This window comes from Acomys russatus, chromosome 9 (assembly GCF_903995435.1).
Source record: "Acomys russatus chromosome 9, mAcoRus1.1, whole genome shotgun sequence".
Taxonomy (NCBI): Eukaryota; Metazoa; Chordata; class Mammalia; order Rodentia; family Muridae; genus Acomys; species Acomys russatus.
In genome coordinates, this window is record NC_067145.1 from 30,022,996 (window position 1) to 30,045,518 (window position 22,523).

General features: G+C 44.9%; 1 protein-coding gene across 2 annotated transcripts in view; it reads right to left on the reverse strand.

The window, feature by feature from the left end:
• Adamts16 (ADAM metallopeptidase with thrombospondin type 1 motif 16) overlaps positions 1-22,523 on the reverse strand; it is a 118,101-nt gene that overhangs the window by 77,214 nt on the left and 18,364 nt on the right. For both annotated transcript variants that reach the window (XM_051151063.1, XM_051151062.1), the window contains exons 4-5: positions 3,804-4,065; positions 402-601 (exon numbers count right to left, since the gene is read on the reverse strand). In XM_051151063.1, the coding sequence (XP_051007020.1) occupies positions 402-601; positions 3,804-4,065 (462 nt within the window). The remainder of the gene's footprint in view (positions 1-401; positions 602-3,803; positions 4,066-22,523) is intronic.

Below are 22,523 nucleotides of genomic sequence, written 5' to 3' on the forward strand. Positions count from 1 at the left end.
TTCTAGTGTGTAAAGACATCAGTGAATCCTAAATGGCTCAGAAACAAACCAAGTCCCAGTGGTGATCAAACTACTTTCCCCATGTTTCATTCTTCAAAGTTCTGAAATTTTATTTTTTGATTAGTAAAATGAGAGCTGCTTATACTAAGACACAGCTATACAAGTAAGAAATGAAACATACATTGCCACAGACAGGGAGACACACATACAAATATACACACACAATCAGACAAGTGCACACACACACATATAATGTACACAAGGATACACACACACACACACACACACACACATATATATAATGTACACAAGGACACACACACATACATATAGTGTACACAAGGATGGACACACACACACACACACACACACACACACACACACACACACGCCAGCCCTACCATGTTGAGTACAGTGAGGACGTAGGTGGTAATGTTTTCGTGACCGTGGCTTTGCATCATCTTCCTGTCAACCACCACCAGTGTCTCCACATTCAGTTCTTCATTTCTGTGGGACTTCAGGAGGGAGCGCTTGTGTCTGGAGCTAGGCTTGTACTCATCAGGCAAGATGTAAAGGTCATCCTTGGGAGGCTGGGGCATGTCTATGGAGGAATGAGCAGAGAGCAAGCTAAAGCAAACACACGAAACCACAGGCATAGCTGATCTTACAGAAATGTCTAAAAAAAAAAAAAAAAAAAAGAATGTTTATGCCGAGGAAGAACAGCCTGGGCTATATAACGAAACCAAAACACAACAATAGAATTCTCATATTGGAACACCGAAGTGCCAATTCTTTGCCATACAAGACATGTTAAAGTTTAAATTATGTTCATACAATCCGAGTGTCTTGGAAACCATTTCCAGAGCTGACTTTACATTGTTTTGTTCTGATTTAAAATGAGAAGTGAAGCCTAGCATCTAAACTGAGTGAGCCCTAGGATCAAAGGCACAGGGACTAGCAGAGCAGGCCTCCTCCACAGTGTTACCGACAGAGCAGCAAAGAACACCAAACAGTACAGCCATCAGCACTGGCTTGCATGCCTTTCACAGTTGATACTTGTTTTCCAATACTTTTCCTGTCAATCATACACCATTGGTGGGAGGCACACTCACTGGGTGTTGAATATTCAAACAAATGTCACGTATACTTAGCAGACTTAATTACAGAGCAAGCCACACTCTGCCCTTGCAGAGTGGGTTCTTCTAAAATGCTTTTGGTAACTATAAAAGTTAACACTCTGTCAGAAACAATTAACTCTAGAAGCTGGCCAAGAAACAAAAGAATCGTTTCCTGGAGAAGCATACTTCGATCCCCATCCTGGTGACATGATCTTCCAACTCTGCAAGCTTACCCATGGAACCTGCTGTGAGCCTACACACTCTGCTCAATCTATTGCTCCTCACAGCCAATGCGCTTTAACTCTTTCCATTTATTGGTTAGTGGAGGGTACAGATCGAATATCCCACATTAAAAACTCTGAATCCAGAAGTAATCTAATCTCCAAAACCATCTGAGCTTAAACATGAAGCACTAGTAGAGCTCTCACCCCATGTCCTTGTCACAAGGCAAGCTGAAACCCACAAGCACTAAGAATATTCTCTGGAATTAGCCCCCGGGTCCTTGTTAAGGTGCGCAGGCAATAATGAATTCTGTGTTCAGTTTGGAACTCCATCCCCAAGTTAGTTCATTATGTGTACACACAAATACGCTACAATGCAAAATATGATGAAATATGTAAGGTTTCTCATTCCAAATATCTCATTTGAGGGAAGCTCAATCTAATCAAGCCTAGTCGATCTCAAGCCTGAACAAGCTAAGGCTGACTGATCCTGATTACCAATCCAGAGGGTCCTAGAAATCTACAAGTAGAACAATATGATAGGCAGATTTGGGCCCAGGGGTCCCGCTCAAACTAAGGCACCAGCCAAGGATAATACAAGGAGGTAAACTTTAAACCCCTTCCCAGATCTAGCCAATGGTCAGAATATTCTCCACAGTTGAGTGGAGAGTGGGATATGACTTTCTCACATACTCTGGTGCCTCACATTTGACCATGTCCCCTGGAGGGGGAGACCTGGTGGCACTCAGAGGAAGGACAGCAGGTAGCCAAGAAGAGACTTGATACCCTATGAGAATATATAGGGGGAGGTAATCCCCCTCAGGAACAGTCATAGGGGAGGGGAATAATGGGAAAATGGGGGGGGGGGAATGGGAGGATACAAGGGATGGGATAAATATTGAGATGTAACAAGAATAAATTAATTAAAAAAAACATAAAAAAAAAAAAAAGAAAGTTGTAGATGAATGGAGGCCCTTGTAGGAACTTGTCCTGGGTCACTCACTCAGCCTCGGTGTGAGCTGCTGTACAGGATGCTGTGGGACCACAGAGACGGAGGGAGTAAACACAGACAGCTCCTGCTTCTTCCCAGGACAGTGTTTTATTAAAGAACTTCAGGTATGTGTGATGTGGTCTTAGATCCTTAGGTCTTAACCCCAACTAGTGGGGAAATATGTGCAACACAAAGGCAGGATACACAGAGGGCAGGGGAACCACACACCCAGTGCTGGCCATGAGGGCAGAAGGTCCACAAGGCTGTGTGTCAGTGGCCAGAGCTCTCAGAAACCCTCAGAACAAACACTATGAGAGCCTCAGGTCAGTGCTTTCCCAGTGGCCTGGGAGCCTGTGAGTTTAGCTACCCACACATGAGCTGATGGCCCAAAGCTGAGATAACTAAGTTCCCTTCATCAATCATAGCTCCAGTTTCAGCATCCACTTAACGAATTATCTTTCTTGTCACTTGTTTCCAGACTGAGCCTCAGGGGTGCAAAGAACATGCTCACAGTTGTTTGAAAGCAGGTATTCTTACAAAGGCAGTCTTTTTAGGAGCGAGATTCCCCTGAGAAGACCAGAACCCACCCCACAAGAAGCCAGGCAAGCCAAAAGACACATCCTACTGAGTTTGATTAGTTCTGAGATTTGCAGGTCCACCTGAACACAGCCCTTCACGAGATAAAATGGGTGCCGGCACTGCACAGGTTCGCTCCTCAGCGGCACTCGTGCCTTCACCGAGCACCAGCGATTTCACCCATCCTCTTTATTCACCAAGATCCACAGAGTGCCTGCCAGGTTCTCGCTTCTGCTTCAGAGGGGCAGAAAAAGTCGCTATCAGAGCCTGGGAACGCTGTGACAGGAGGCCTAGCTTCCTATGTACTCCCTGGGAAGGGCCAGTCAAGTGATGTCTGAGCACGCAGGCAAAGAGAGGGCTACAGAGAGCTGTGGTTTCCTGGGTCCTGAGAGCAACATGACATGCAGTGCAAACAGCCCTCACTAAGGGATCTGAAAGGCAAGAGGCTCATAAATGCTTGCTGACAAATTGCAGGTGAGTGTCGCCCTGCTCTTACCTCTTTGATGTGGTAGTGTAAAGCTCCAACTATGCATATAAATAAGTTACCTCAGTGGGAAAAGTATGTGAGCTTTAATATGCCTAAACCTTGAGGATAAAGTTACTGGGGGAGGGGTGCCAGGGCTTTTATTTCAGTTTTTTAAGATGTCTGGCGGGTTCTGTACTTCTGAGCAGTGGGTCATACAATCTGCTCAAAGACGAGCTTCTTAGAAGACTCATCTGCCACATCCATCCACTACCCATGAAAGATATGACACCACTAGAGTCACCCCGATGGCAACAGTGACAGTCACAGTACATTTCACCTTGTGAGAAGTCATGCTTTTGAAAGGGGGAAGGGTCCCACTATCTTATACAAATTGTCTAAATCATTAAATACACAAAATCGCGCTTACATACATTTCTTGCGTCTTCCACAGAAATGCTGCTTCTGTGGGAGGCCAAGATGGAAGTTGTCATGGTGCAGGTGAGATCCTGCCAGATCTCGCTTCCTGGCGACCATCAGGACTTCGTTTTCTCTCATAGCCTGGGGTTCTGTGGATCTCTTGTACAGCACGTGGGAGGGAGAGCCGCCCTGTGCAGACATGTTCACTTTGCTTGTTAGGTGTGGCGGCAGGGGCTTTAAGAAGTAGTCAGCATCCTTTGTCCTTATCATGCCTAACTGGAGAGAAGGAGGGGAGAGAGAAAACACAATGATAAGTCTAAAATAGAAACGAGACTAGCTCTCCACACTGGATTTGTTGTCCTTCTTCCTCCAATATGGCTGCCCTGCCAGTGAAACCTTGTGTAGTAAGAAGGGCTCAATCGCGTAGGCCTATGAGGAAGAGCAGGAAGGTCCCTGCAGTAGGACCTGAGCTCTCCTCATCTGCATCTTGCCGGGGGCATGGGATACTTCCCTAGCCTGACGTAGAGACAACATGGGAGAGCGGCCTCCCAACACAGCAAAGGCGGGGAGTGTAAGATGTAAGCCACAGTTACTTGAGTCCGGAGAAAACATGGGCATGGGGTTAGATATTGATACTGTCAGGTAGTCTCAGCAGAGAGAGGAAATTAAAATCCTACTAATTTCCAGAAGTCTACTTAAATGAACTTCAAAAATTTAATAGCATGTAATACATTCTCAAAAATATATAAAGAGAATTAATCCAGAACAAAACCCTGAAGACTTCATTTAGAGCATAGGAAGATGTTACAGGAAAGAGGAGAGAAGTGATTTTATGAAAACAAGGAAATGCCTGTATAGTAGAATTGAATAAGAAAAATAGCCTTTAAATATGTTGAGGAGACAACGCTGAGAGACTGTATTCTTTTCTTTAGTTTAATTAATTTATTCAGATTACAACTCAATTGTTATCCCATCACTTGTATCATCCCGTTCCTCCCTCCCCACCACCCCACCCTATTACCCTCCCCTAGGTCCATGACCAAGGGAGATCTCCTCCCCCACTTTATGGTCACAGGCTATCAAGTCTCATCTTGGTAGCCTGCCTATTCTTTCTTTGAGGGCCACCAGGGCTCCCCACTAAGGGGAGGTAATCAAATATAGGGCACCAGAGTTCATGTCAGAGTGAGTCCCTGCTCTCCACATAACTGTGGAGAATGTCCTGTTCATTGGGTAGATCAGAGTAAGGGTTTGATGTTTACTACTTGTGTTGTCCTTGCTTAGTGCAATAGTTTGGGCAGACCCCCCTTAGCCCTGATCCACCTGATACGATGCTCTTCTTGTAGGTTTCTAAGATCCTCTGGATCCTTCTATTTCCCCATCTCCTACACTGAGAGGCTGTATTCTTAACCTCTTAAAGTGGCAGACACTTCAAGTTTGGTAGCACGGCTATTGGTGAGAATGAGGACAAACAGTTGAAAGCAGAGACCCGGGCCACACTCAGGAGGCATGCTCCATCTATCTAACATGTCAGGATTTTATACACTCCACTAGACCCTAGGATTTAAGCCTTGACAGTCCCTGCCAAATATTTCTTGTAAGCGTGTTTTCCTTTGGCAATCATAGCATGCTAGAAAGATAATTCACCACAATCAAGCAAGGTACCCCAGAGATGCAAGGGCGGTTTAATATACACCAGTTAATAACATCGTGCCAGGATAACAAAGGCCAGGACCATATGATGACTGTGCAGATATGGGAAAGGAACTGGGTAAGAGTCAATTTCCTTTCATGATAAAATCACCAATCAAGTAAGGCGTGAAAGAATGAACCTTGACAGCGTAAAGGCCATATTCAAACACAGACCTAGCATCCTGATTCTAAGTGGAGAAATGATTTTTAAAAAGTGTGTGCATTATGACCTGCAGAGAGGCACAAACACCATTTCTCCACTTTTATTCAATAAATCATTGACCATCTTAGCCAGGGTCATCAAGCAAGAGAAGGAAATAAAGGCCATTTAAGTAGGAAAGGAGAAAGTTACCATGCTGCATGTATAGATCAGAGTGGCCTCGGTTTTCCCCTCCGCCTATTTGTCCTCATTATCAAAAAGCTATACAGAGAAAATCCTCAAAGTCCATTAAAAAATATTAGGATGAACCAATTCAGGAAAGTTGCAAGGTATAAAATCAACACAGAAAAAAAAAATCAGTAGCACTGGGGAAATGGTCTGAGAAACCTGGCAAGCAGTTGGTTATTACAGGTGTGGAAAGGAAGGTAGAAGTAGGTTCAGCCAGAATCTTAAAAGCTCCTCTCACAGAGAATTGCCACATGCTGGTGGGAGAGCTGAAGAGAACACATCGAAAAGTATCATTAAGGCTTGTGACTGCCGGAGAATATTCAAAACTCCTTCTCTCTTGCCCTTGTACACAGGAACTTTGTGTTGTTATTATGTGGCTGTCACTCAAGCGCATTTGGAGGATCCGGTACAGCTGGATGAAATGGATACATGGCTAAGGTTGTCTATGATTTCAGGAACCTGTGACTCATTCTCATGGGGAGGTTTGGGGCAGACTCTCTCACACAGATGCCCACCAAATGAGGACCCATTGCTGCCAGGCTGTCCCTGTGAGCTTGAGGATTTAAGAAGGCTAGGTTGATAAGCATAGAGAAACATTTTCTAGATATTTGGAGGAAAGGCCAGTTTGAGCTGTAGGGAACAGTGATTTGGAGTGGGAGGTCTAATGGCAAGCCCAGGCTTCCCACACAAGGGAAGTTAAGCATTAGCCAGAGAGCTCCTGCTGGAGAAGCAGAAAGGACAAAGGAAAACTTGGTTGAATTATCAGCAAAGCCATCAGGACCATGTGGGGTTGGCCTCCCGGGGCCCGGATTCCACCCAGGTGTGAGAAGTGGGAAAGCTTGCCATGTCTAATCTGAACGTGGCAGAGCAAGGGCAAGCCACTCCCCGTGAGCAATGACTGCGGCTTCTGGAACTTCCAGCTGAAAGAGGCCTCTACAGTGTGTGGGAACAGCTGCGTCTGGAAATCCACTGCAGCCCTCGCCAGGCAAGTTTTGTTCTTTTGGCGGTTCAGTGGACCCTCAAGGAGCATAAGCAACCAGGAGTGTGCTTAGCTCCGTGTGCTACTCAGGTTATTTTCCCACATTATTGAAGGTAACCGGTTTGCATAAATTTTAGAATTAAAAAAAAAAAGAAATTGTAGTCTGTTTTTATAAGCTTTCTTGTTTGTGAGCAATTCCTTGCTTTCTAAACCACCCCTTAGAGAAAGAAAGCCTCAGATCCTTATGACCCAGCACAGATGTTCCTCTGTGTCTCCACAGAGCCCAAGGAGGATCTAAGGCGGACTCTCATTTGCTGTGTGACCCTGGATGGTTTCTTTAGCCTGTCTTTAGTTTTTTCTTTATCTTCTACTAGTTTGAAAATAGTAGTAGTGTATTCAAAGCACAGCGGTAGTAAAGAGTTAGGAAAGGACGGCTGGATCAGCGAGGCAAGGAACAAAACGTGTTGCTCTTCATCCCCGATGACCTCAGATTCTCTTCTGGTGACTCGGGGCTTCCTAAAGACTTTTCCAGTCCCCCAGAAGTCCTGGTTCTTGTGGCACCTAACACCACAATCATCCCCCACATGCCTTTGTTCTGGGCTTCCTCTAGGTGCCCGTGTGGGCCTTTGTGTTCTGTGATGGCTGTCTAGATTGGTATCATCCTTCGCTTCCCCAGGTTCAAGCTGGTCTCAGGTGCTTAGGCTCATGGGTTTCATGCTCAGGTAATGAAGTACTGAGACAGCAGGGGGGATTTGTGGATTTTTACTTACCAAGTACTCAAGCATCACATTTGTTTAATTAATAACTTAATTGGTTATAATATTTTATATCTAAACAAGTTTCAATTTCACTAAACATCTAGAACACAGTAACTGATGAAAATGATATTTTGGTAACTACTGAAAATCAGTGGATGATAAAATATTTTTTTAAAGATTTGTTTATTTATTATTATGTATACAGTGCTCTGTCTGCATGTACATCAGGCCAGATCACATTATAGATGCTTGTGAGCCACCATGTGGTTGCTGGGACTTGAACTCAGGATGTCTGGAAGAGCAGCCAGTGTGCTTAACCTCTGAGACATCTCTCCAGCCCCGATGAAATATTTAAAAATGTCACTCTACTGCCTTGTTTGACTGCCAGTTTATTCAAGAAGATGGGTAAATCATGAAAACTGAATGCTTTCTCCCTATCAAAATGTTTCTTTACTGGGCCAAAAGATTAATTTGGGGACTCATAAAGCGTGTAGCACACGCCTGCCTACACCTCCTCCCAGTGGTGCCAGAGGGTGGATTGTTCATCAGGCTTCAGCAGAGCTTGGTACCTCCCAGGTTTGCATACCTCCCAGGGTCCACATCTCATGGCTGGCCAGTCCTGTCAGTCATTGTCGCTGGAAACTTAGGGGGTCTCCTGCTGTCCCCATGAGGAAGGGAAGGACACAGGCATGTTAATCTTGAAGCCTGCTGCTTCTCAGCAATGTGAGTAGACAACCAGTGTGTCAAAGCAGAACGCCTGCTTTCCCATATATGCTAGTCACAACTAGAAGTTGGTTTTTATGACCTGTGCATATGCCGACTACATTCATAGGTATGGATATGTAAGGAATCCATGTAAACAGCTCCAACCAAACATACATGGAGATGGTATGGAAGTGGTTGTGTATCTCACCCCTGAGCCACCTCTCCTGCAGTGTGATAGAGTTCCACTGATCAGCCCCTACATTCATCTCAGGTGACACCACATGCTCTTTCCAAAGAGCTGTCCACCCATGTGGACAGTGAGGAAAAGGTTGTGTTCAGCAGACAATATGTCTAATTCCCAAATGACTCCACTTGAACATGCCCTCTGTTCTCTTTTGAGAGAATGATCCGAGGCACAACTCGCTTCTCATTCCAGGAGTCCTTAGCGGTACTTCAGAAACGGCACAAAATCCTCCACATCCAACAAGCGTTTATCAAAGCCCAGCTGCTCACTGTTTCCTCATAACTTCAGGATCAAAATGAACCTGGCCCAAGACCAGCACATCACTTGCCACATCTGCTCCAAACCACAGTCAGTTTTGTTCCAAGATGACATATGACGGTTTGAAAACAAAAATTCAGCCAAAGTCATTGCAAAAGCTAACTAAGCCAAAACGCTTGCCCTCTCCCCAAGGCATGTTGGGTTGGATTCTTTTACCCTTACCGTCACACCTGGCTAAGGCTGGACTTCTCAGTGCTGCTGCCTCACAATGGGACCTGCTCACAGGGCCACTGCCATCCTAAACCCAAACCTAGCCTCAGTTTCTTTGATTTAGCCAGGTCTCTACTTGGTTCCTGGACACTTTCCAATTGCTTGCCTGTCAACCTGAAACACTAATATTTTGACACTTGACACCTTGACAAGGTTTTTTGTTTAAATTTAATCTCATTAGTGATGGCATTATTCATGTTGCCAGAATGCAAAGAAGAGGACTCAACCCCAGGTCTCTCACACACTTGAGTGTGTGTTCCTCACACCTCCGATGCTGGAGCATTGACTTCTGGGGCATGGAAAGAAGAAAGGGAGAAAAAAACCATAGGAAGAGAAGCCTTGATTGCAGGGAGTCATCTGCCAGCGGATGGCAGCACTCACAGAGGCATGTGGCCTCACTCCTTCCAAGGAGACCTCCAAAGAGCCTTCCTCCAAAAGCATAGCTCTAACAACTGTGTTTGACCCGTTGTACTCTGGGTGATTTCTCCCATGCTGCACAGATGTGCTGATCTCAGATCTGAGCTACTCAGGTTTTGGGGTTGTTTTATGGCAGAACTGTCATTTCTTTGCACAACTGAAGAACACACTATGGTTGTCTTGCTGTGCTAGATCACCATCTATATGAGTTTATTCCAGAACCTTCTAGAATCTACACAGTCCTTGGATACTCTGAAGCATTGTTCTATTTGTCTTAGTTCCATCCATTTGACTGCAAATTTCATAATTTCCTTGTTTTTAATAGAAGAGTACTATTTCATTGTGTAAATGTGTCACATTTTCTTTATCCATTCCTTAGTTGAGGGCCATCTAGGTTGTTTCTAGTTTCTGGCTATTACAAACAAAGCTGCAATGAACAACCAATGACTGGCCTAACCTGAGACCCACTCCACTGGAGAGAGCCAACCCCTGACACTATTAATAATACTCTACTGTGCATGCACACAGGAGCCTAGCACAACTGTCATCTGAGAGGACCCACCCAACAGTGGATCAAAACAAATGCTGAGACTCACAGCCAAACATTGTGTGGTGCTCAGAGAGTCTTGTGGAAGAGTGGGAGGAAAGATGGAAGGATCTGGAGAAGACGAGAAGTCCACAAGAAGACCAACAGAGTCAACTAACCGAGGACCATGAGGACTCACAGAGACTGAGCCACCAACTGAAGACATGCATGGACTGGACCTAGGTCCCCTACACATACATATGTAACTGATGGACAGCTTGGTCTTCATGTGGGTCCCCTGGCAAGTGGAGCAAGGGCTCCCTGAGATGGAATCTGTTGCCTGCTTTTTGGATCACTTTCCCCTGGCTGTGCTGCCTTGTGTGGCCTCAGTGGAAGAGGGTACACTTAGTCCTGATGTGACTTGATGTGCTAGATGAGTTGGCATGCTGTGGCACGGGGCTCCCCTTTTCTGAGGAGAAGGAGAGGGGAGGCAAGGGAGAAGAAGGTGGAAGGGTGTGAACAAGAGGAGAGGACGGGAGCTTCAATAGGGATATACAATGAATAAATAAATAAATTTAATAAAAAATCATTAGTTTCCCAGTAAAAGTACTCAAACAAGAGTCGTGCAAATGGAATAAGAATGGTACATGTTTAGGCATCACGTTTGAGAGTGACTCTGCCCTAGGAGAGAGACAGCTTCCCTGATGAGAACAAAACCATTGACCATAAAGCATGGCCAGCAGGCCCCCACTGACCATCCTCTTTCCAACATGATTGGTAAAGTCAACCTACAGAAGGGTCAGGGTCATATGTAAGCCCCTGCAAATAACAGCAATGTGAGCATGGTGGAGGCTTTGGAGTGAGGAAACAGCAAGGAAAGTGGGATGTTAAGGCAGCTCCCCACACTGATCCCAGTCCCTGAGCAGATAAGGGACAATGCCTTACACCAGCTCAGTCGGAGCAAATGAGAGTATGGCTGCATTCTGCGGAGTTGATGGCCGCTATTCACTGCAAGAGTCCATGCCAGGCCCTGATGTTGCATTAGCCAATGAGGAAAGGGGCTCGGCGACCAACATGGTGTTATTTGCAGGCTCTGAGTGCTCTCATTAATAAAAACCAAAGAGTTTTTAAAATTTCATTTTATTGTTTTGAGGAATTCATATGTGAGACCTGCATCTACATCAGTCTTACCTCCCTCCAATCAATCCCACCTCCCCTGGACCCCAACTCTCCCTCCACAATTCATGACTATTTCTTATATAATTATTATTGTTCTATGTATACATAAACAGACACATATACATGCATGAGTCTATTTATCATTGGTCAGATGCATATGTGCAGGGCTGACCACTTAAAGTTATAAACTATAACTCAAGAGTTTTTAAAAACACAGTGAATGACCACCAAAAACCAGAAAGGGGTGATGGAAAAGAAATTTAGAATAAATGAATCAGGAAAATAGTAAAAAAAAAAAAAAAAAAAAAAATCAATGTGACTACAGAAGATGTTCAACACCTAAGATCTGGGTTTTATGCTGAAGTGGGAACCACTCATGGGTATTTAATGAGCAAAAACATGAAAAAAAAAAAAAAGACTAGAGAACTGATGCCATATTAAGATATGGCCGAGCATTTCAGTGGCAGGTCCCACACTCTCAGAGATTAAATGCCATTGCCTACATTCTGTATTAATCTGCTGTACTTGGCGATTTTATGCTCTCTCTCTCTGACCTACCTACTGCTAGCATTTAGTCCATTACAGAAAACATTCTACCTGCACTGTCACATAGATATGGCAATTAATCATCACACGTAGCTATGCAAACTTAAATTTAATGGAAATTGAAAATAAATAAATTCAGTTCTGTGTCTGCTCAGTAGACACCATGGGCATCCAGGGCCAACTTTAATGAAAGTGAAGTTTCACGTTACACCTCCATCCTCAGATGTAGCCGCCATATCAGTCAGCATGTGTTCCCATCGTGATGTCAGGCTCTCCTGGACAATGTCAGCATGCCGCTGTTGATGGACAGCTTTCAAGACACTGCCTGAGATTTTCTTACAACCTCTATCTGTGGTGGAGAGTATATGATGTACAACAGTGAACAGCTTGTTTCAATAGTCTTGAGGCAGGTGCTTCACCACTGAGCTATAGTCAGCACTGGGACAATCCTTGCCGCCACATAATGTAGCATTTTTACATACTGTCCCAGTTAAAACCTTTGGAAGATGCTGCCCTGACTGATTACACAGAAAGATTGCTCTGGGTTGATACAAAGTTACAGCAATAGACAGACATGTTTAAATGAGTGACCATCTACTTGAGGCACTGGAACGCATTGGTGCTATCCAACATAATGACACTTTGTGACAGATTTCTTTCTAAAGTTGTCTGGCACTTAGGCAGCAGCTCAGTTCCAAACAGTGGAAGAAATCTGGTCCTTTTAATCCAGACGTCATGTGTATATCTGTTCACCCCATTCTGCAGTGGGTCAGTTATCAGCAGAGGCACCCCAGGTATCCCACAGAGTGATCCAGACACTTTCCCAAACAGACCGATGTCCCCGTTGCCCCAGAGCTTAAGTTACAGCCTGGGTTACAAGCCTGATGACACAGGAAGAGGCACAGCAACTTCTTGTTTAGTGTTTGCAGAGTTGCAGGCAGAGTTGCCATCTAAGCGGCTTGATTTTACAGAATAAACAGCTCAGGCTAAGCAAGGGTATCTACATGCGGGGAAAGACCTAAGTAGAGTCGCTAGTCAGGCTTCCTGGAGGAGGTGGTGTTTCCACAAAGCTGCGGATGTGATGACCATCCTCCTACACAGACAACAGAGGGGCTTGGGACCAGAAGAAAGGGATCAGCCACTGTTGACGCTCCATGGCTGCATGTCGCAGCGCATGCTCTTCGTGTGCCTTGTCCTACATGCATGGGCACATTCTCCACTCAGTCCTCAAGACAGTCGAAGAACTCTCTATTACAACAGGGAAGAGTCCCTCCAGCTCATCACAGAAGGAGCAGGTCAGTATTTAGAGGTGGAGTCTAGAGTCCAAGCCAGCTCTCACACCTCAAGGATGTCCTCATGCCCTGGCTACCACCTTTCCCAGCCACTTACATTTTTTTTCCTCTAGATTTTCTACAAGGAGAAGCACAAACAGGTCCCTCCATAATGATAGCCTCGACACCATGGATGGGCACAACACGCAGGCGAGGCTGAATCCTGAGTCTGGCTCAATTCCTCCCAGGCTTCCATTGGCCCCCATCACTTGGGTTAGGACGCTTGTCATGTCAGCCGTCATTCCGTTGCAGGACCACACAGGTTCTTTGGTCTCGAGGCTTCTATCTCACTTCCCACTCCTCCTGGCACACAGCTCCTCAGGTATCCACTTGTCTGGATCTTTCTCTTCCTTCAGTCTGCATGGCCCAGAGGAGAAGCCGGCCTGTAGAACAGCTGTTGGGCCAAGGCCTTGTTCCCAACACTGTAGCTTGCAGTGGGCATGACTCCTGTACTTCCTGTACTTTTATCCAGGGTTTGAGCTTTGCGTGTGTGTTTGTGTGCCACCCGTGTGTATCAGAACATATGCTTGTGTTGAGAGACTCGCTTTCTATTTTTGGAGAGAGGATTAATCTGTAGCTGCTTTATTGTGTCACTGTGCGCTTTCAATATGCCTACTTCAAAGGTGGGTAGAAAAATTAAAGTTAGCTGTCATGATCACAGGACAGATTCTGAAGAAAGAAGTACTGCCTGGAACCTGCAAAAGAGATGGACACAGCTTGCACAGGACTCAGTGCGGTAGGCAAATGAACAAAAGCCAAAGGGCAGTGTGGCAAGTCACAGAAGAGGACAGTGATCGCCAGGGACATCTGTTTATAGGTACATTCTGGAAGGACTTGGCCACAGAGGCAAGGGGACTCTGGAAAAAGCCAAAAGAGCACATGTGTTTTCGAGTAGAAGCCCCGTGCCCCGAGGTTATTGACACTTGGCATTTGCAGTAGGGTTCTAAAGTCATGTGAGTTTCCCCTGGACACTGCAGCACCCCTGTGTGACAGCTGGGCTCCTGTCCCTCTACTTAAGGAGAGGCTGGGGACGTCTGTGATGAGATCATGCCACTGACACTTAGCTCATGAGTCAGCTGGGTTTTTGTTTTTTTTTTTAATTTCCATTTCAACTCAGTCCCTAGGGCAGCATTTCCTTTCTCCCCAGCGTGCTATGCACAGCTTTTACAGCAGAGCTCCCTGAGCTCCAGGGTGGGTGTACTGTGCATTTACGGACGTCAGAGGACTGTGTTCTTTCATTGATTACTGATAACGCAATTCCTTCTGTCCCATGTTGTCATCTGGAGCCTGTGGAGCAGATGCACAGTGGAGTTTAGCAGTGCCTGCTACGAAGAAATGGGATTTGAATGTCTATCCACTGGCGAATGAACAGACAAGGCCTGACACACTCGTATAGTAGATGCCCTTCAACAACAAAATGAACTGAGGAGCTGAGAAATGCTGCCCTGTGGATGATTCCAGATACACTATGCTGAGAGAGGTGTCAGAGCAACAGTCCACAGCCAGTCAGATATCTAAAGTGGACAGTGGACGTGAGAATAGTGAAATGTCTAAAGTGTCTACAGTGGATGTGGGAAGAGTGGGATATCCAAAATGGACCGTGGACCTGGGAAACAGGCTGTTTGGTTGACAGGCTTGAGTTGGAACAGGGCTTAAGTACCAAGGACAACAACAATAGCTAAAATCATATCATGAGAACCAGAGAAATGGATCAGCAGTTGAAAAGTACTTGCTCCTCTTTCAGGGGACCTGAGTGCAGGTCGTAGCATTCGTGTCAATGGTACAGCTACCTGTAACTCCAGATCCAGGGGAGTTGGCACTCCCTTCTGGCCCCAGGGGCTACCCACACACATATGGTATACAATCACACAGAGAGACAGCCTCACAGGCATAAACCTTTAAAATCAGATTATAGAGAATGTTTTGCATGGCAATGTAAACTACTCAAATGTTAGCGAGTCACGCACTTGAAGCGGTCCTAGTACATCAACTGTAACTCAAACAAACACTTAGAAAATAAGGAAACCCGAGCCTCTAGGAGTATGACTGAGAAGTTGGGGCTCCGCAGCTCTGGGATCCTATGATGACTACTTTGTCTATGTCAGTTGCCTCTTGGGAGTGCAGGGGAGCTAAGATGAAGTCATCTTGAGAAGCATCCTAGGAAGACACATAAGTTAGCCAGAAAAACACACAGCTCTAAATGCTGACTGAGGGTCCCAGCATCTGCAAAAAGACAGCTGCAAAAGCAAGGAGGGAGTGAGGACTCAGCCAGCCCCAGAAGCGAGGAAGGCATGGCCTCAAGTAGCTTCCCTTGATGGCAAATAGGCAGAGAAATCTGTCTGTCATGCTTTCAAGCATATGGTCTTCCTGACATTGCCCCTAGTGGAAGGTGGTGAGATAGCCCCTGAGTTCTCTGCTTTAGGTACAGGACAAGAGCTGGACGTGCCTTCACCAAAATAAATAAATAAATAAATAAATAAATAAATAAAATAAAATAAAAGCCGGCTACCCTCTCTACATACACCCATGGCTCAATCCATTTTATTGATGGAATCTGAGACACTTCCCCTTCTCCGGATGAGCTGAATCAGTTGGTTTGGGCCATGCTATAAAGGCATGAACCCTCCCTGAGATTCACAAGTCTGGCACCAAGACAGCCATGAGCCTTGCACATTGTATGTGCCTGTGCTCTGTCCTCTGTGTTTTTCCACATCTGTGCATAGAGAGTTGGGCAGATGCTACTACTGTAGGTAAGTGTGGTTTTCTAAGTCATCCATGAAATACTATCTGGTTTTATAGAGAGCAATACAGTGGGTATTTCCTAATTTATTTTCAAGCAAGTTATCCCTAGACACATACGGTCCCTGACGCAAAGCTCGTTGAGGAATTTCAAAATGCAAGCTGACCACTGTCTCCGGCCTTCACCTTATGAGCTAAACGTGTGGTCTTCAGAGGCCATTTGCTAAGAGCATAAAGACCGTCATCTGTTCCAGCACCGTTTTACCCTACTTCTGCTACACATGTAAAAACCTAGGCAGTTGCTTTAAACATCTGTTACTATGGAGACCAAATTGCCCCATTCATAAATTCCAGACTCAGTTATGCATATGGCTGCATATGCTCTTGGTCACGTCAACATCCCAGGAGGATTATAAATGTTAGGACAGACAGTATTTTCAGACTGTTAAACTCAAATTGTATGATCTTCATACAAGTTGATGTGGCCACTGATACTCTAGGAGATGTGAAATGCATACAAAAAAAAAATGGGCTTTTAAGCAGCAACTCCCTAAAAAAAGCAGTTGTCAAGAATTTATTGTGCAAATAACATCTTGTGTTTCTCCTGGAAATACTGATGTCACAGTAGCTCAATTATCCCACAAAAACCTGGACTATTCCTCATCTATGCGGGCATTGTTTACTGCTAAAGTGCCTGGATGGACCTGTTATTTCTGGAAAAACAAAAGTAAAATACAAAAAAAAACAAGCAAAGGTGAAACTAAGGTTAGTAAATGAAGACCCAGTCTAAGTTGGCTGCTGCCATCACTCACCACTGTCTCACTAAGCTACTGTTACGCTGTCTCTGTCTTGCTAAGCTACTGTTATGCTGTCTCTGTCTCACTAAGCTACTGTTATGCTGTCTTTGGGAGCCTCTGCTTCCAGCGAGCAGAGGATATTGTTGCCCTTGTGGACTCAGAGGAGTCCCAAAGACACGACAATGTTTTCTTCCTCCCATCTCATGGCCAGAAAAACAGTCTCGGAGAATATAATCACGTATGTTGCCCAGAATGCTAAATGCACTGTTTATGATAACCAGAACTATAATTGACTTATTATATATTTATATTGATTACAGAACTTCTTTATTAGCTGTAATGGTTGCAGCTGTCTCAACCACAGATACCCTAAATGCAGCTGAGCATAATCTATGCCATCTCTCCTATAATCATCTCACACAGTAACTTCTGATGGCTTTGATGACCATCTTTTAAGAATCAGGACCTGCAGAGAAGTCAAAAGAGGATGGCCATGGCTCCATGCAGCCTTCACACACTTGCCAGTTCTTTATATGTTTTTGGCTCAAAGGATATTTTGGCTCCTCTGAATAGACACTTTGCAAATTATTAATTAGGAGGCAGATACAGCACCTTGGGGAAAGGGGGGGGGTGTGGAATTTCAAAGGAAAATCCTCCGGCTCCAAAGGCTGTCATCTCATATACCCTCTGGAATGCCACCACACTTCATAGACATCAACATCTGCCGAGGTCTGAAGGTGGGCTCTAAGTAGTATAGGCCCCCTCTCCTGCAGTCCACTTCCATCACGCAGGAGCTCTGAGCCCAGCCCTGATACGAATGCCTGATATCTGTAGTTATTCTTTCAGGAAAGCAAGCTCCTTTTAAGCCTTATATTTAAATATTGTGGCCAGCATGTACATAAAACCTTAAAACAGTGAACAGGAATGCTGTTCCTGCCCGGACATCAAGCTTCCTGTTCCCAGGGCGCTCTGGAGTCATTCACCAAAACAAAGTCTCTGAAAGGGACAGCCTTGTGAAGCCATTCCATATGAGTGTGTGAGAGTGGGTGTGCGTGGGCATGGTATGAATATGTGTGTATGTGTGTGTGTATGTGTGTGTGTATGAGTGAGTGGGTGTGCACATGCATGTGTGTATGAGTGTGCACATGTTTGTGCGCAGAGTGAGAATGTGTATGTGAATGTGTGATGGCGTACGTTGTGTGAGTGTCCAGGTTGGAGTATGTGAGTCTGCTGCTAATGGGGCACTTTTCCCATGTCTATTGCTAGCCCGGCCACACTGTAAGAACTACTGCCAGGGCCACAGCTGTGCACAGGTCCAGACAGCTGTGAAGCACCAGAAGTAGAGAGCTGACTGTGCCTGTGATTTAAGCTCCTGGGCTTCTGTGTTGCTTGTTGATGTAATGCATTACATTACTTTATCTGTGCTTCTCTCCTCTTTCTCTTCTCTTCCCTCTTCTCCCCACCACTAAATAAAGTTAGGTCAAGAGTGTGAGCACTAGAGCTGTGACTGCCACAGATGCCTTCCAAGTTCTTTCAAGGAACAGATTTACTGAGGGAGGTTGTACCCCACATACACACCATGTAATTAAGGCATGGGTTGTATATATGTAAATTCTTTGGTTGATAACACCTTTTGTTACCCAGACAATCATTGAGACTCAAAAGATATTGATGGGAAATGTCCCTGAGAGGAGGGACATTCGCTGGGTGGAAAATTTCTCACATTCCAGAGCCCTAAGGACATGGGGTTGGAATTTGACTCTTGCTGCTAGAAGTCAGCTTTTGGCAGGTAATGAGCTTGGTTCCTTTATATAAGATGGTGTGATGCTTATTACTCATTGTCAGCCTGACTCAGGGTCCTAATCAACTACTAGAAGTAACACTAAGCACAGCTGTGATGGAGTTCAGAAGAGAATCACATGAGGAGGGAACACCCATCCTCTATGGCCTGTAGTTCCTGACTGAATAAAAAGTATTAAGGAGAAAGGCAACTAAAGAGCAGCAGTGCCTGGTCCCTGCTTCCCCCACCAACTGTGGCTCCAATGTAACCAGCTGAATCTTTAGCCACATCTCTTAATGCAAGAATAAAGTATCAATTACACTAACAACTCCACAGCCTCACCGTGTGTGTGTGTGTGTGTGTGTGTGTGTGTGTGTCTGCGTGTGTGCCGTATTCATGGTAGCTAAGTCATGGCCACGCTGTCCCATGGCAGAGCCTGATACAACCATACCTTCAATATGTCAGATGGAGGGGTGAAACCAGAGAGAGTGGAAGTGGTTGCAGATTGACAACGAAACTAAGATCAAACAGAAAAGGAAATCGAATCCATTTTGCAGTAGTTGCCATGAAAGTGAAATGTAACCTGTGAATAATTGCCAAATGAGAGGTTTAAGTTGCAAAGTACACTGTTAAAGTAATGCTATCCACTCCCATCACGGCTGGGTATGGATTTTGGAAAAGATGCATATCTTACTGTTGCTGTCATTTACAGTGTTATCGCTTTGCACATAGTGTAAAATACACATTGTGAGAGCTCCTCTGGATACTATCATTTGAAAGGTGTGCATGCTGCTAAGGCTTTTTGACATTTAAATTGCAGTCTTGGAGATTAGTGATTTGCTCACACTAAAAAACTAAAGTGTTTGCATTCTCTCAGAACTTGTGATTCCCAAATGCATGTTGTAGCACAGGGCACGCATGGCTCTTAGATTCCCAGGTGAGGTCTAAGCTGAATTCTTCAGCTCCCAGGCTCCACTGAACACAGGACTCAGTCAGAGGCACTGCTGGAGGTTTCTCAACTCTTTACCTTTCATTTTTTACAGTTTTTAGTCAACAGTAGGAGTATGATCCCTAACTTAAGTAAATGCCAACCTTTGCATAATTCCAGTCACACTCATTGGAAACTGCAGCTCTGCTGAGTCCTGTGTCGATGCTGCTGTTATTTCTGAACAATAGAGTTGGGATGGTTTAGAAAACAAATGCACTTGCCATCCTAAAACTGTCAGAATAATGCTCTTCTTGTAGGTTTCTAGGACCCTCTGGATCCTTCTATTTCCCCCATTCTCCCATGCTTCTCTTGCCTAAAGTCCCAGTAGGATATCCTCCCCTCTGTCCCACTTTCCTGATAAGTGAAGACTCATGGGACATGCTCCTTGTGCTAGTGTCTAGATATAAGTGAGTATATACCATTTGATTCTTTCTGCTTCTGGGTTAACTCACTCATTATGATCATTTCTAGTTCAATCCATTTGTCCACAAATTTCAGAAATTCCTTTTTTAAAATAGCTGAGTAGTATTCCATAGTGTAAATGTACCACAGTTTCTTTATCCATTCTTCTACTGAGGGACACTTAGGCTGTTTCCAGGTTCTGGCTATTATGAATAAGGCCACTATGAACATGGTAGAGCATATGCCCCTGTTGTGTGCTGGAGCTTCTTCTGGGTATATTCCAAGGAGTGGAATAGCTGGGTCTTGAGAAAGCCTTAGTCCCAGTTTTCTGAGATAGCGCCAGATAGATTTCCAAAGTGGTTGTACTAGTTTGTATTCCCACCAGCAATGAATGAGTGTTCCTCTCTCCCCCATCCTTGACAGAATGTGGATGGGCGGATCTGGGCCCACGGGTCCTGCTCAAACTATGGCACCAGCCAAGGGATACATGTGCAGTAAATATCGAAACCCCTACCCAGATCTAGCCAATAGACAGGACATTCTCACAGTTGAGTGGAGAGTGGGGTCTGACTTTCACACAAACTCTGGTGCCCCATATTTGACCACATCTCCTGGATGGGGAGGCCTGGTGGCACTCAGAGGAAGGGTAGCAGGCTACCAAGAAGAGACTTGACACCCTATGAGCATATACAGGAGCATAAGGCAGGAGGGAGGAATGGGAGGATACAAGGGATGGGATTACTATTGAGATGTAAAATGAAGGAATTAATTTTTAAAAAATATAAAAAAATTAAAAAATAAAACTGTCAGAAACCTCGAGCTACTTGTACCTTCTTCCAGGAAGAGGACGCCTGAGTCCTCGGGCCATTCCTGACCGCTGGAAGGACAGGTGGGAAAGCCATTGCTGACAGTAGATCCAAACCACTTTCAGTTGGTAAGCATGCAAGCTATGCTGTGTCTCCCAGAAACATTAGAGATGCAGACAAAGGGGAGGGATGGGCACAGAATAGGTTAAGTACTGCCCTTCAGAAACAGATAATCACTGTGACGTTGCACATGGCATGCGTACTACCCTTTATAATCAGGCATTTACTATTTATTTTCTTGAGTCTTCCACAAGTGTGCACTTCAACTAGAAATCGAGCCAGGCTATAAAATATGCAAGCTTCTCTTTTGGCTTATTATTTCACAATCCATCTCTCTTTATTTTATTGCCCAGTGATGACCCGCAGAGAGAATAGCCATAACTCCCTAAGCTTCAGTTACATAATCTTTGCAAATAAAACAAGGTTATAGCTCTTTTGGCTGTTGCACTGGGAATACAGAGTCAGATGTTAGCTGTTCTGGGCACTTTATTCATTTACGACTCCTTGTTAGACACAAAGTGATCTCCCAGGTGTGGGTGATCTTTCTTTCAAAAGTGTGGGCATAAACAACATTCCTAAAAGTGTGGGAACAGTGCCTTACATTAGAGAAAGACTGAACAAAGGTTCCGTATTTATACTTCTAATTCAATCATGGTTCTGGAGGAAATAAAATATTTTGGAGTCACGTTTGCACTCCGTCATGGGACTTTACCTGAACGTCAGCATCAGCTGTAGTTGAATGACAAGGTGTGAGGCTTTTCTTAGCCTTGTCTATGCCATATCCTTTACTTATGGGCAGAGAAAGGCTGAGGAGAACAGGATCACACAGTTCCTCTGCACCATGTCCTATGCTAGGGACTTTAATGTAGCCTCACTCAGCCCTCATGTACCCGCTCCCCGAGGTCCCCACTAACCACAAATAAGGGAGTCTGGAGCTCTGTGCAAGCAATTGGGCTAGTGACAGGCATCAGATTGTATAAAAACATGTCACACACCCACACTGTGTTCTTTTCCTTCCTCCTCTACTGTGCTGTCACCCAGCATCTCCATCAGTCTCTTCTCTGACTGTGCATCGATCGATCGGCTGTTCCCCGAGGTAAGCCCCACATGTCCCGGTGGGGTGTGCTCTATAAGGCATGTCATGTTAACTTCTTAGTCATGTCACCTTGGAAGTCTCAATGAGGGGCTGTCAAGATCAGGATGGTCTGTGGCACACCTTTTGGGTACAGTCTAAGTTATGTTGACTGACATGGGAATGCCCAATCTAAAGTGGGTAGCACCATACCCCATGCTTGCATTGTACACTGTATAGAAACTTTGCTGTGGCCTCACTCAGCCCTCATGTGCTCCCAGAGTTCCCCACTAACCATGACTTATGGTGTCGGAAACACTGTGGGAAGTAGCCAGGCTTTCTCTGCCCTTGTGATCACTTCTTTCAGCTTCTTAATTTCACACTGTCCTAGACTGTACCCTGGAGCTGTGCCCTAAAACAGATGTGTGATCCTCTCAGAGTCTTTTATCCTGCACATTGTTTTTTTTTTTTTTTTTTTTTTTTTTTTTTTTATTAATTTATTCTTGTTACATCTCAAATGTTTATCCCATCCCTTGTATCCTCCATTCCTCCACCCCCATTTTCCCATTATTCCCCTCCTCCCTATGACTGTTCTGAGGGGGATTACGTCTCCCCTATATATTCTCATAGGGTATCAAGTCTCTTCTTGGCTACTTGCTTGTCCTTCCTCTGAGTGCCACCAGGTCTCCCCCTCCCAGGGGACATGGTCAAATGTGAGGCACCAGAGTATGTGAGAGAAGTCGTTATCACACTCTCCACTCAACTGTGGAGAATATTCTGACCATTGGCTAGATCTGGGA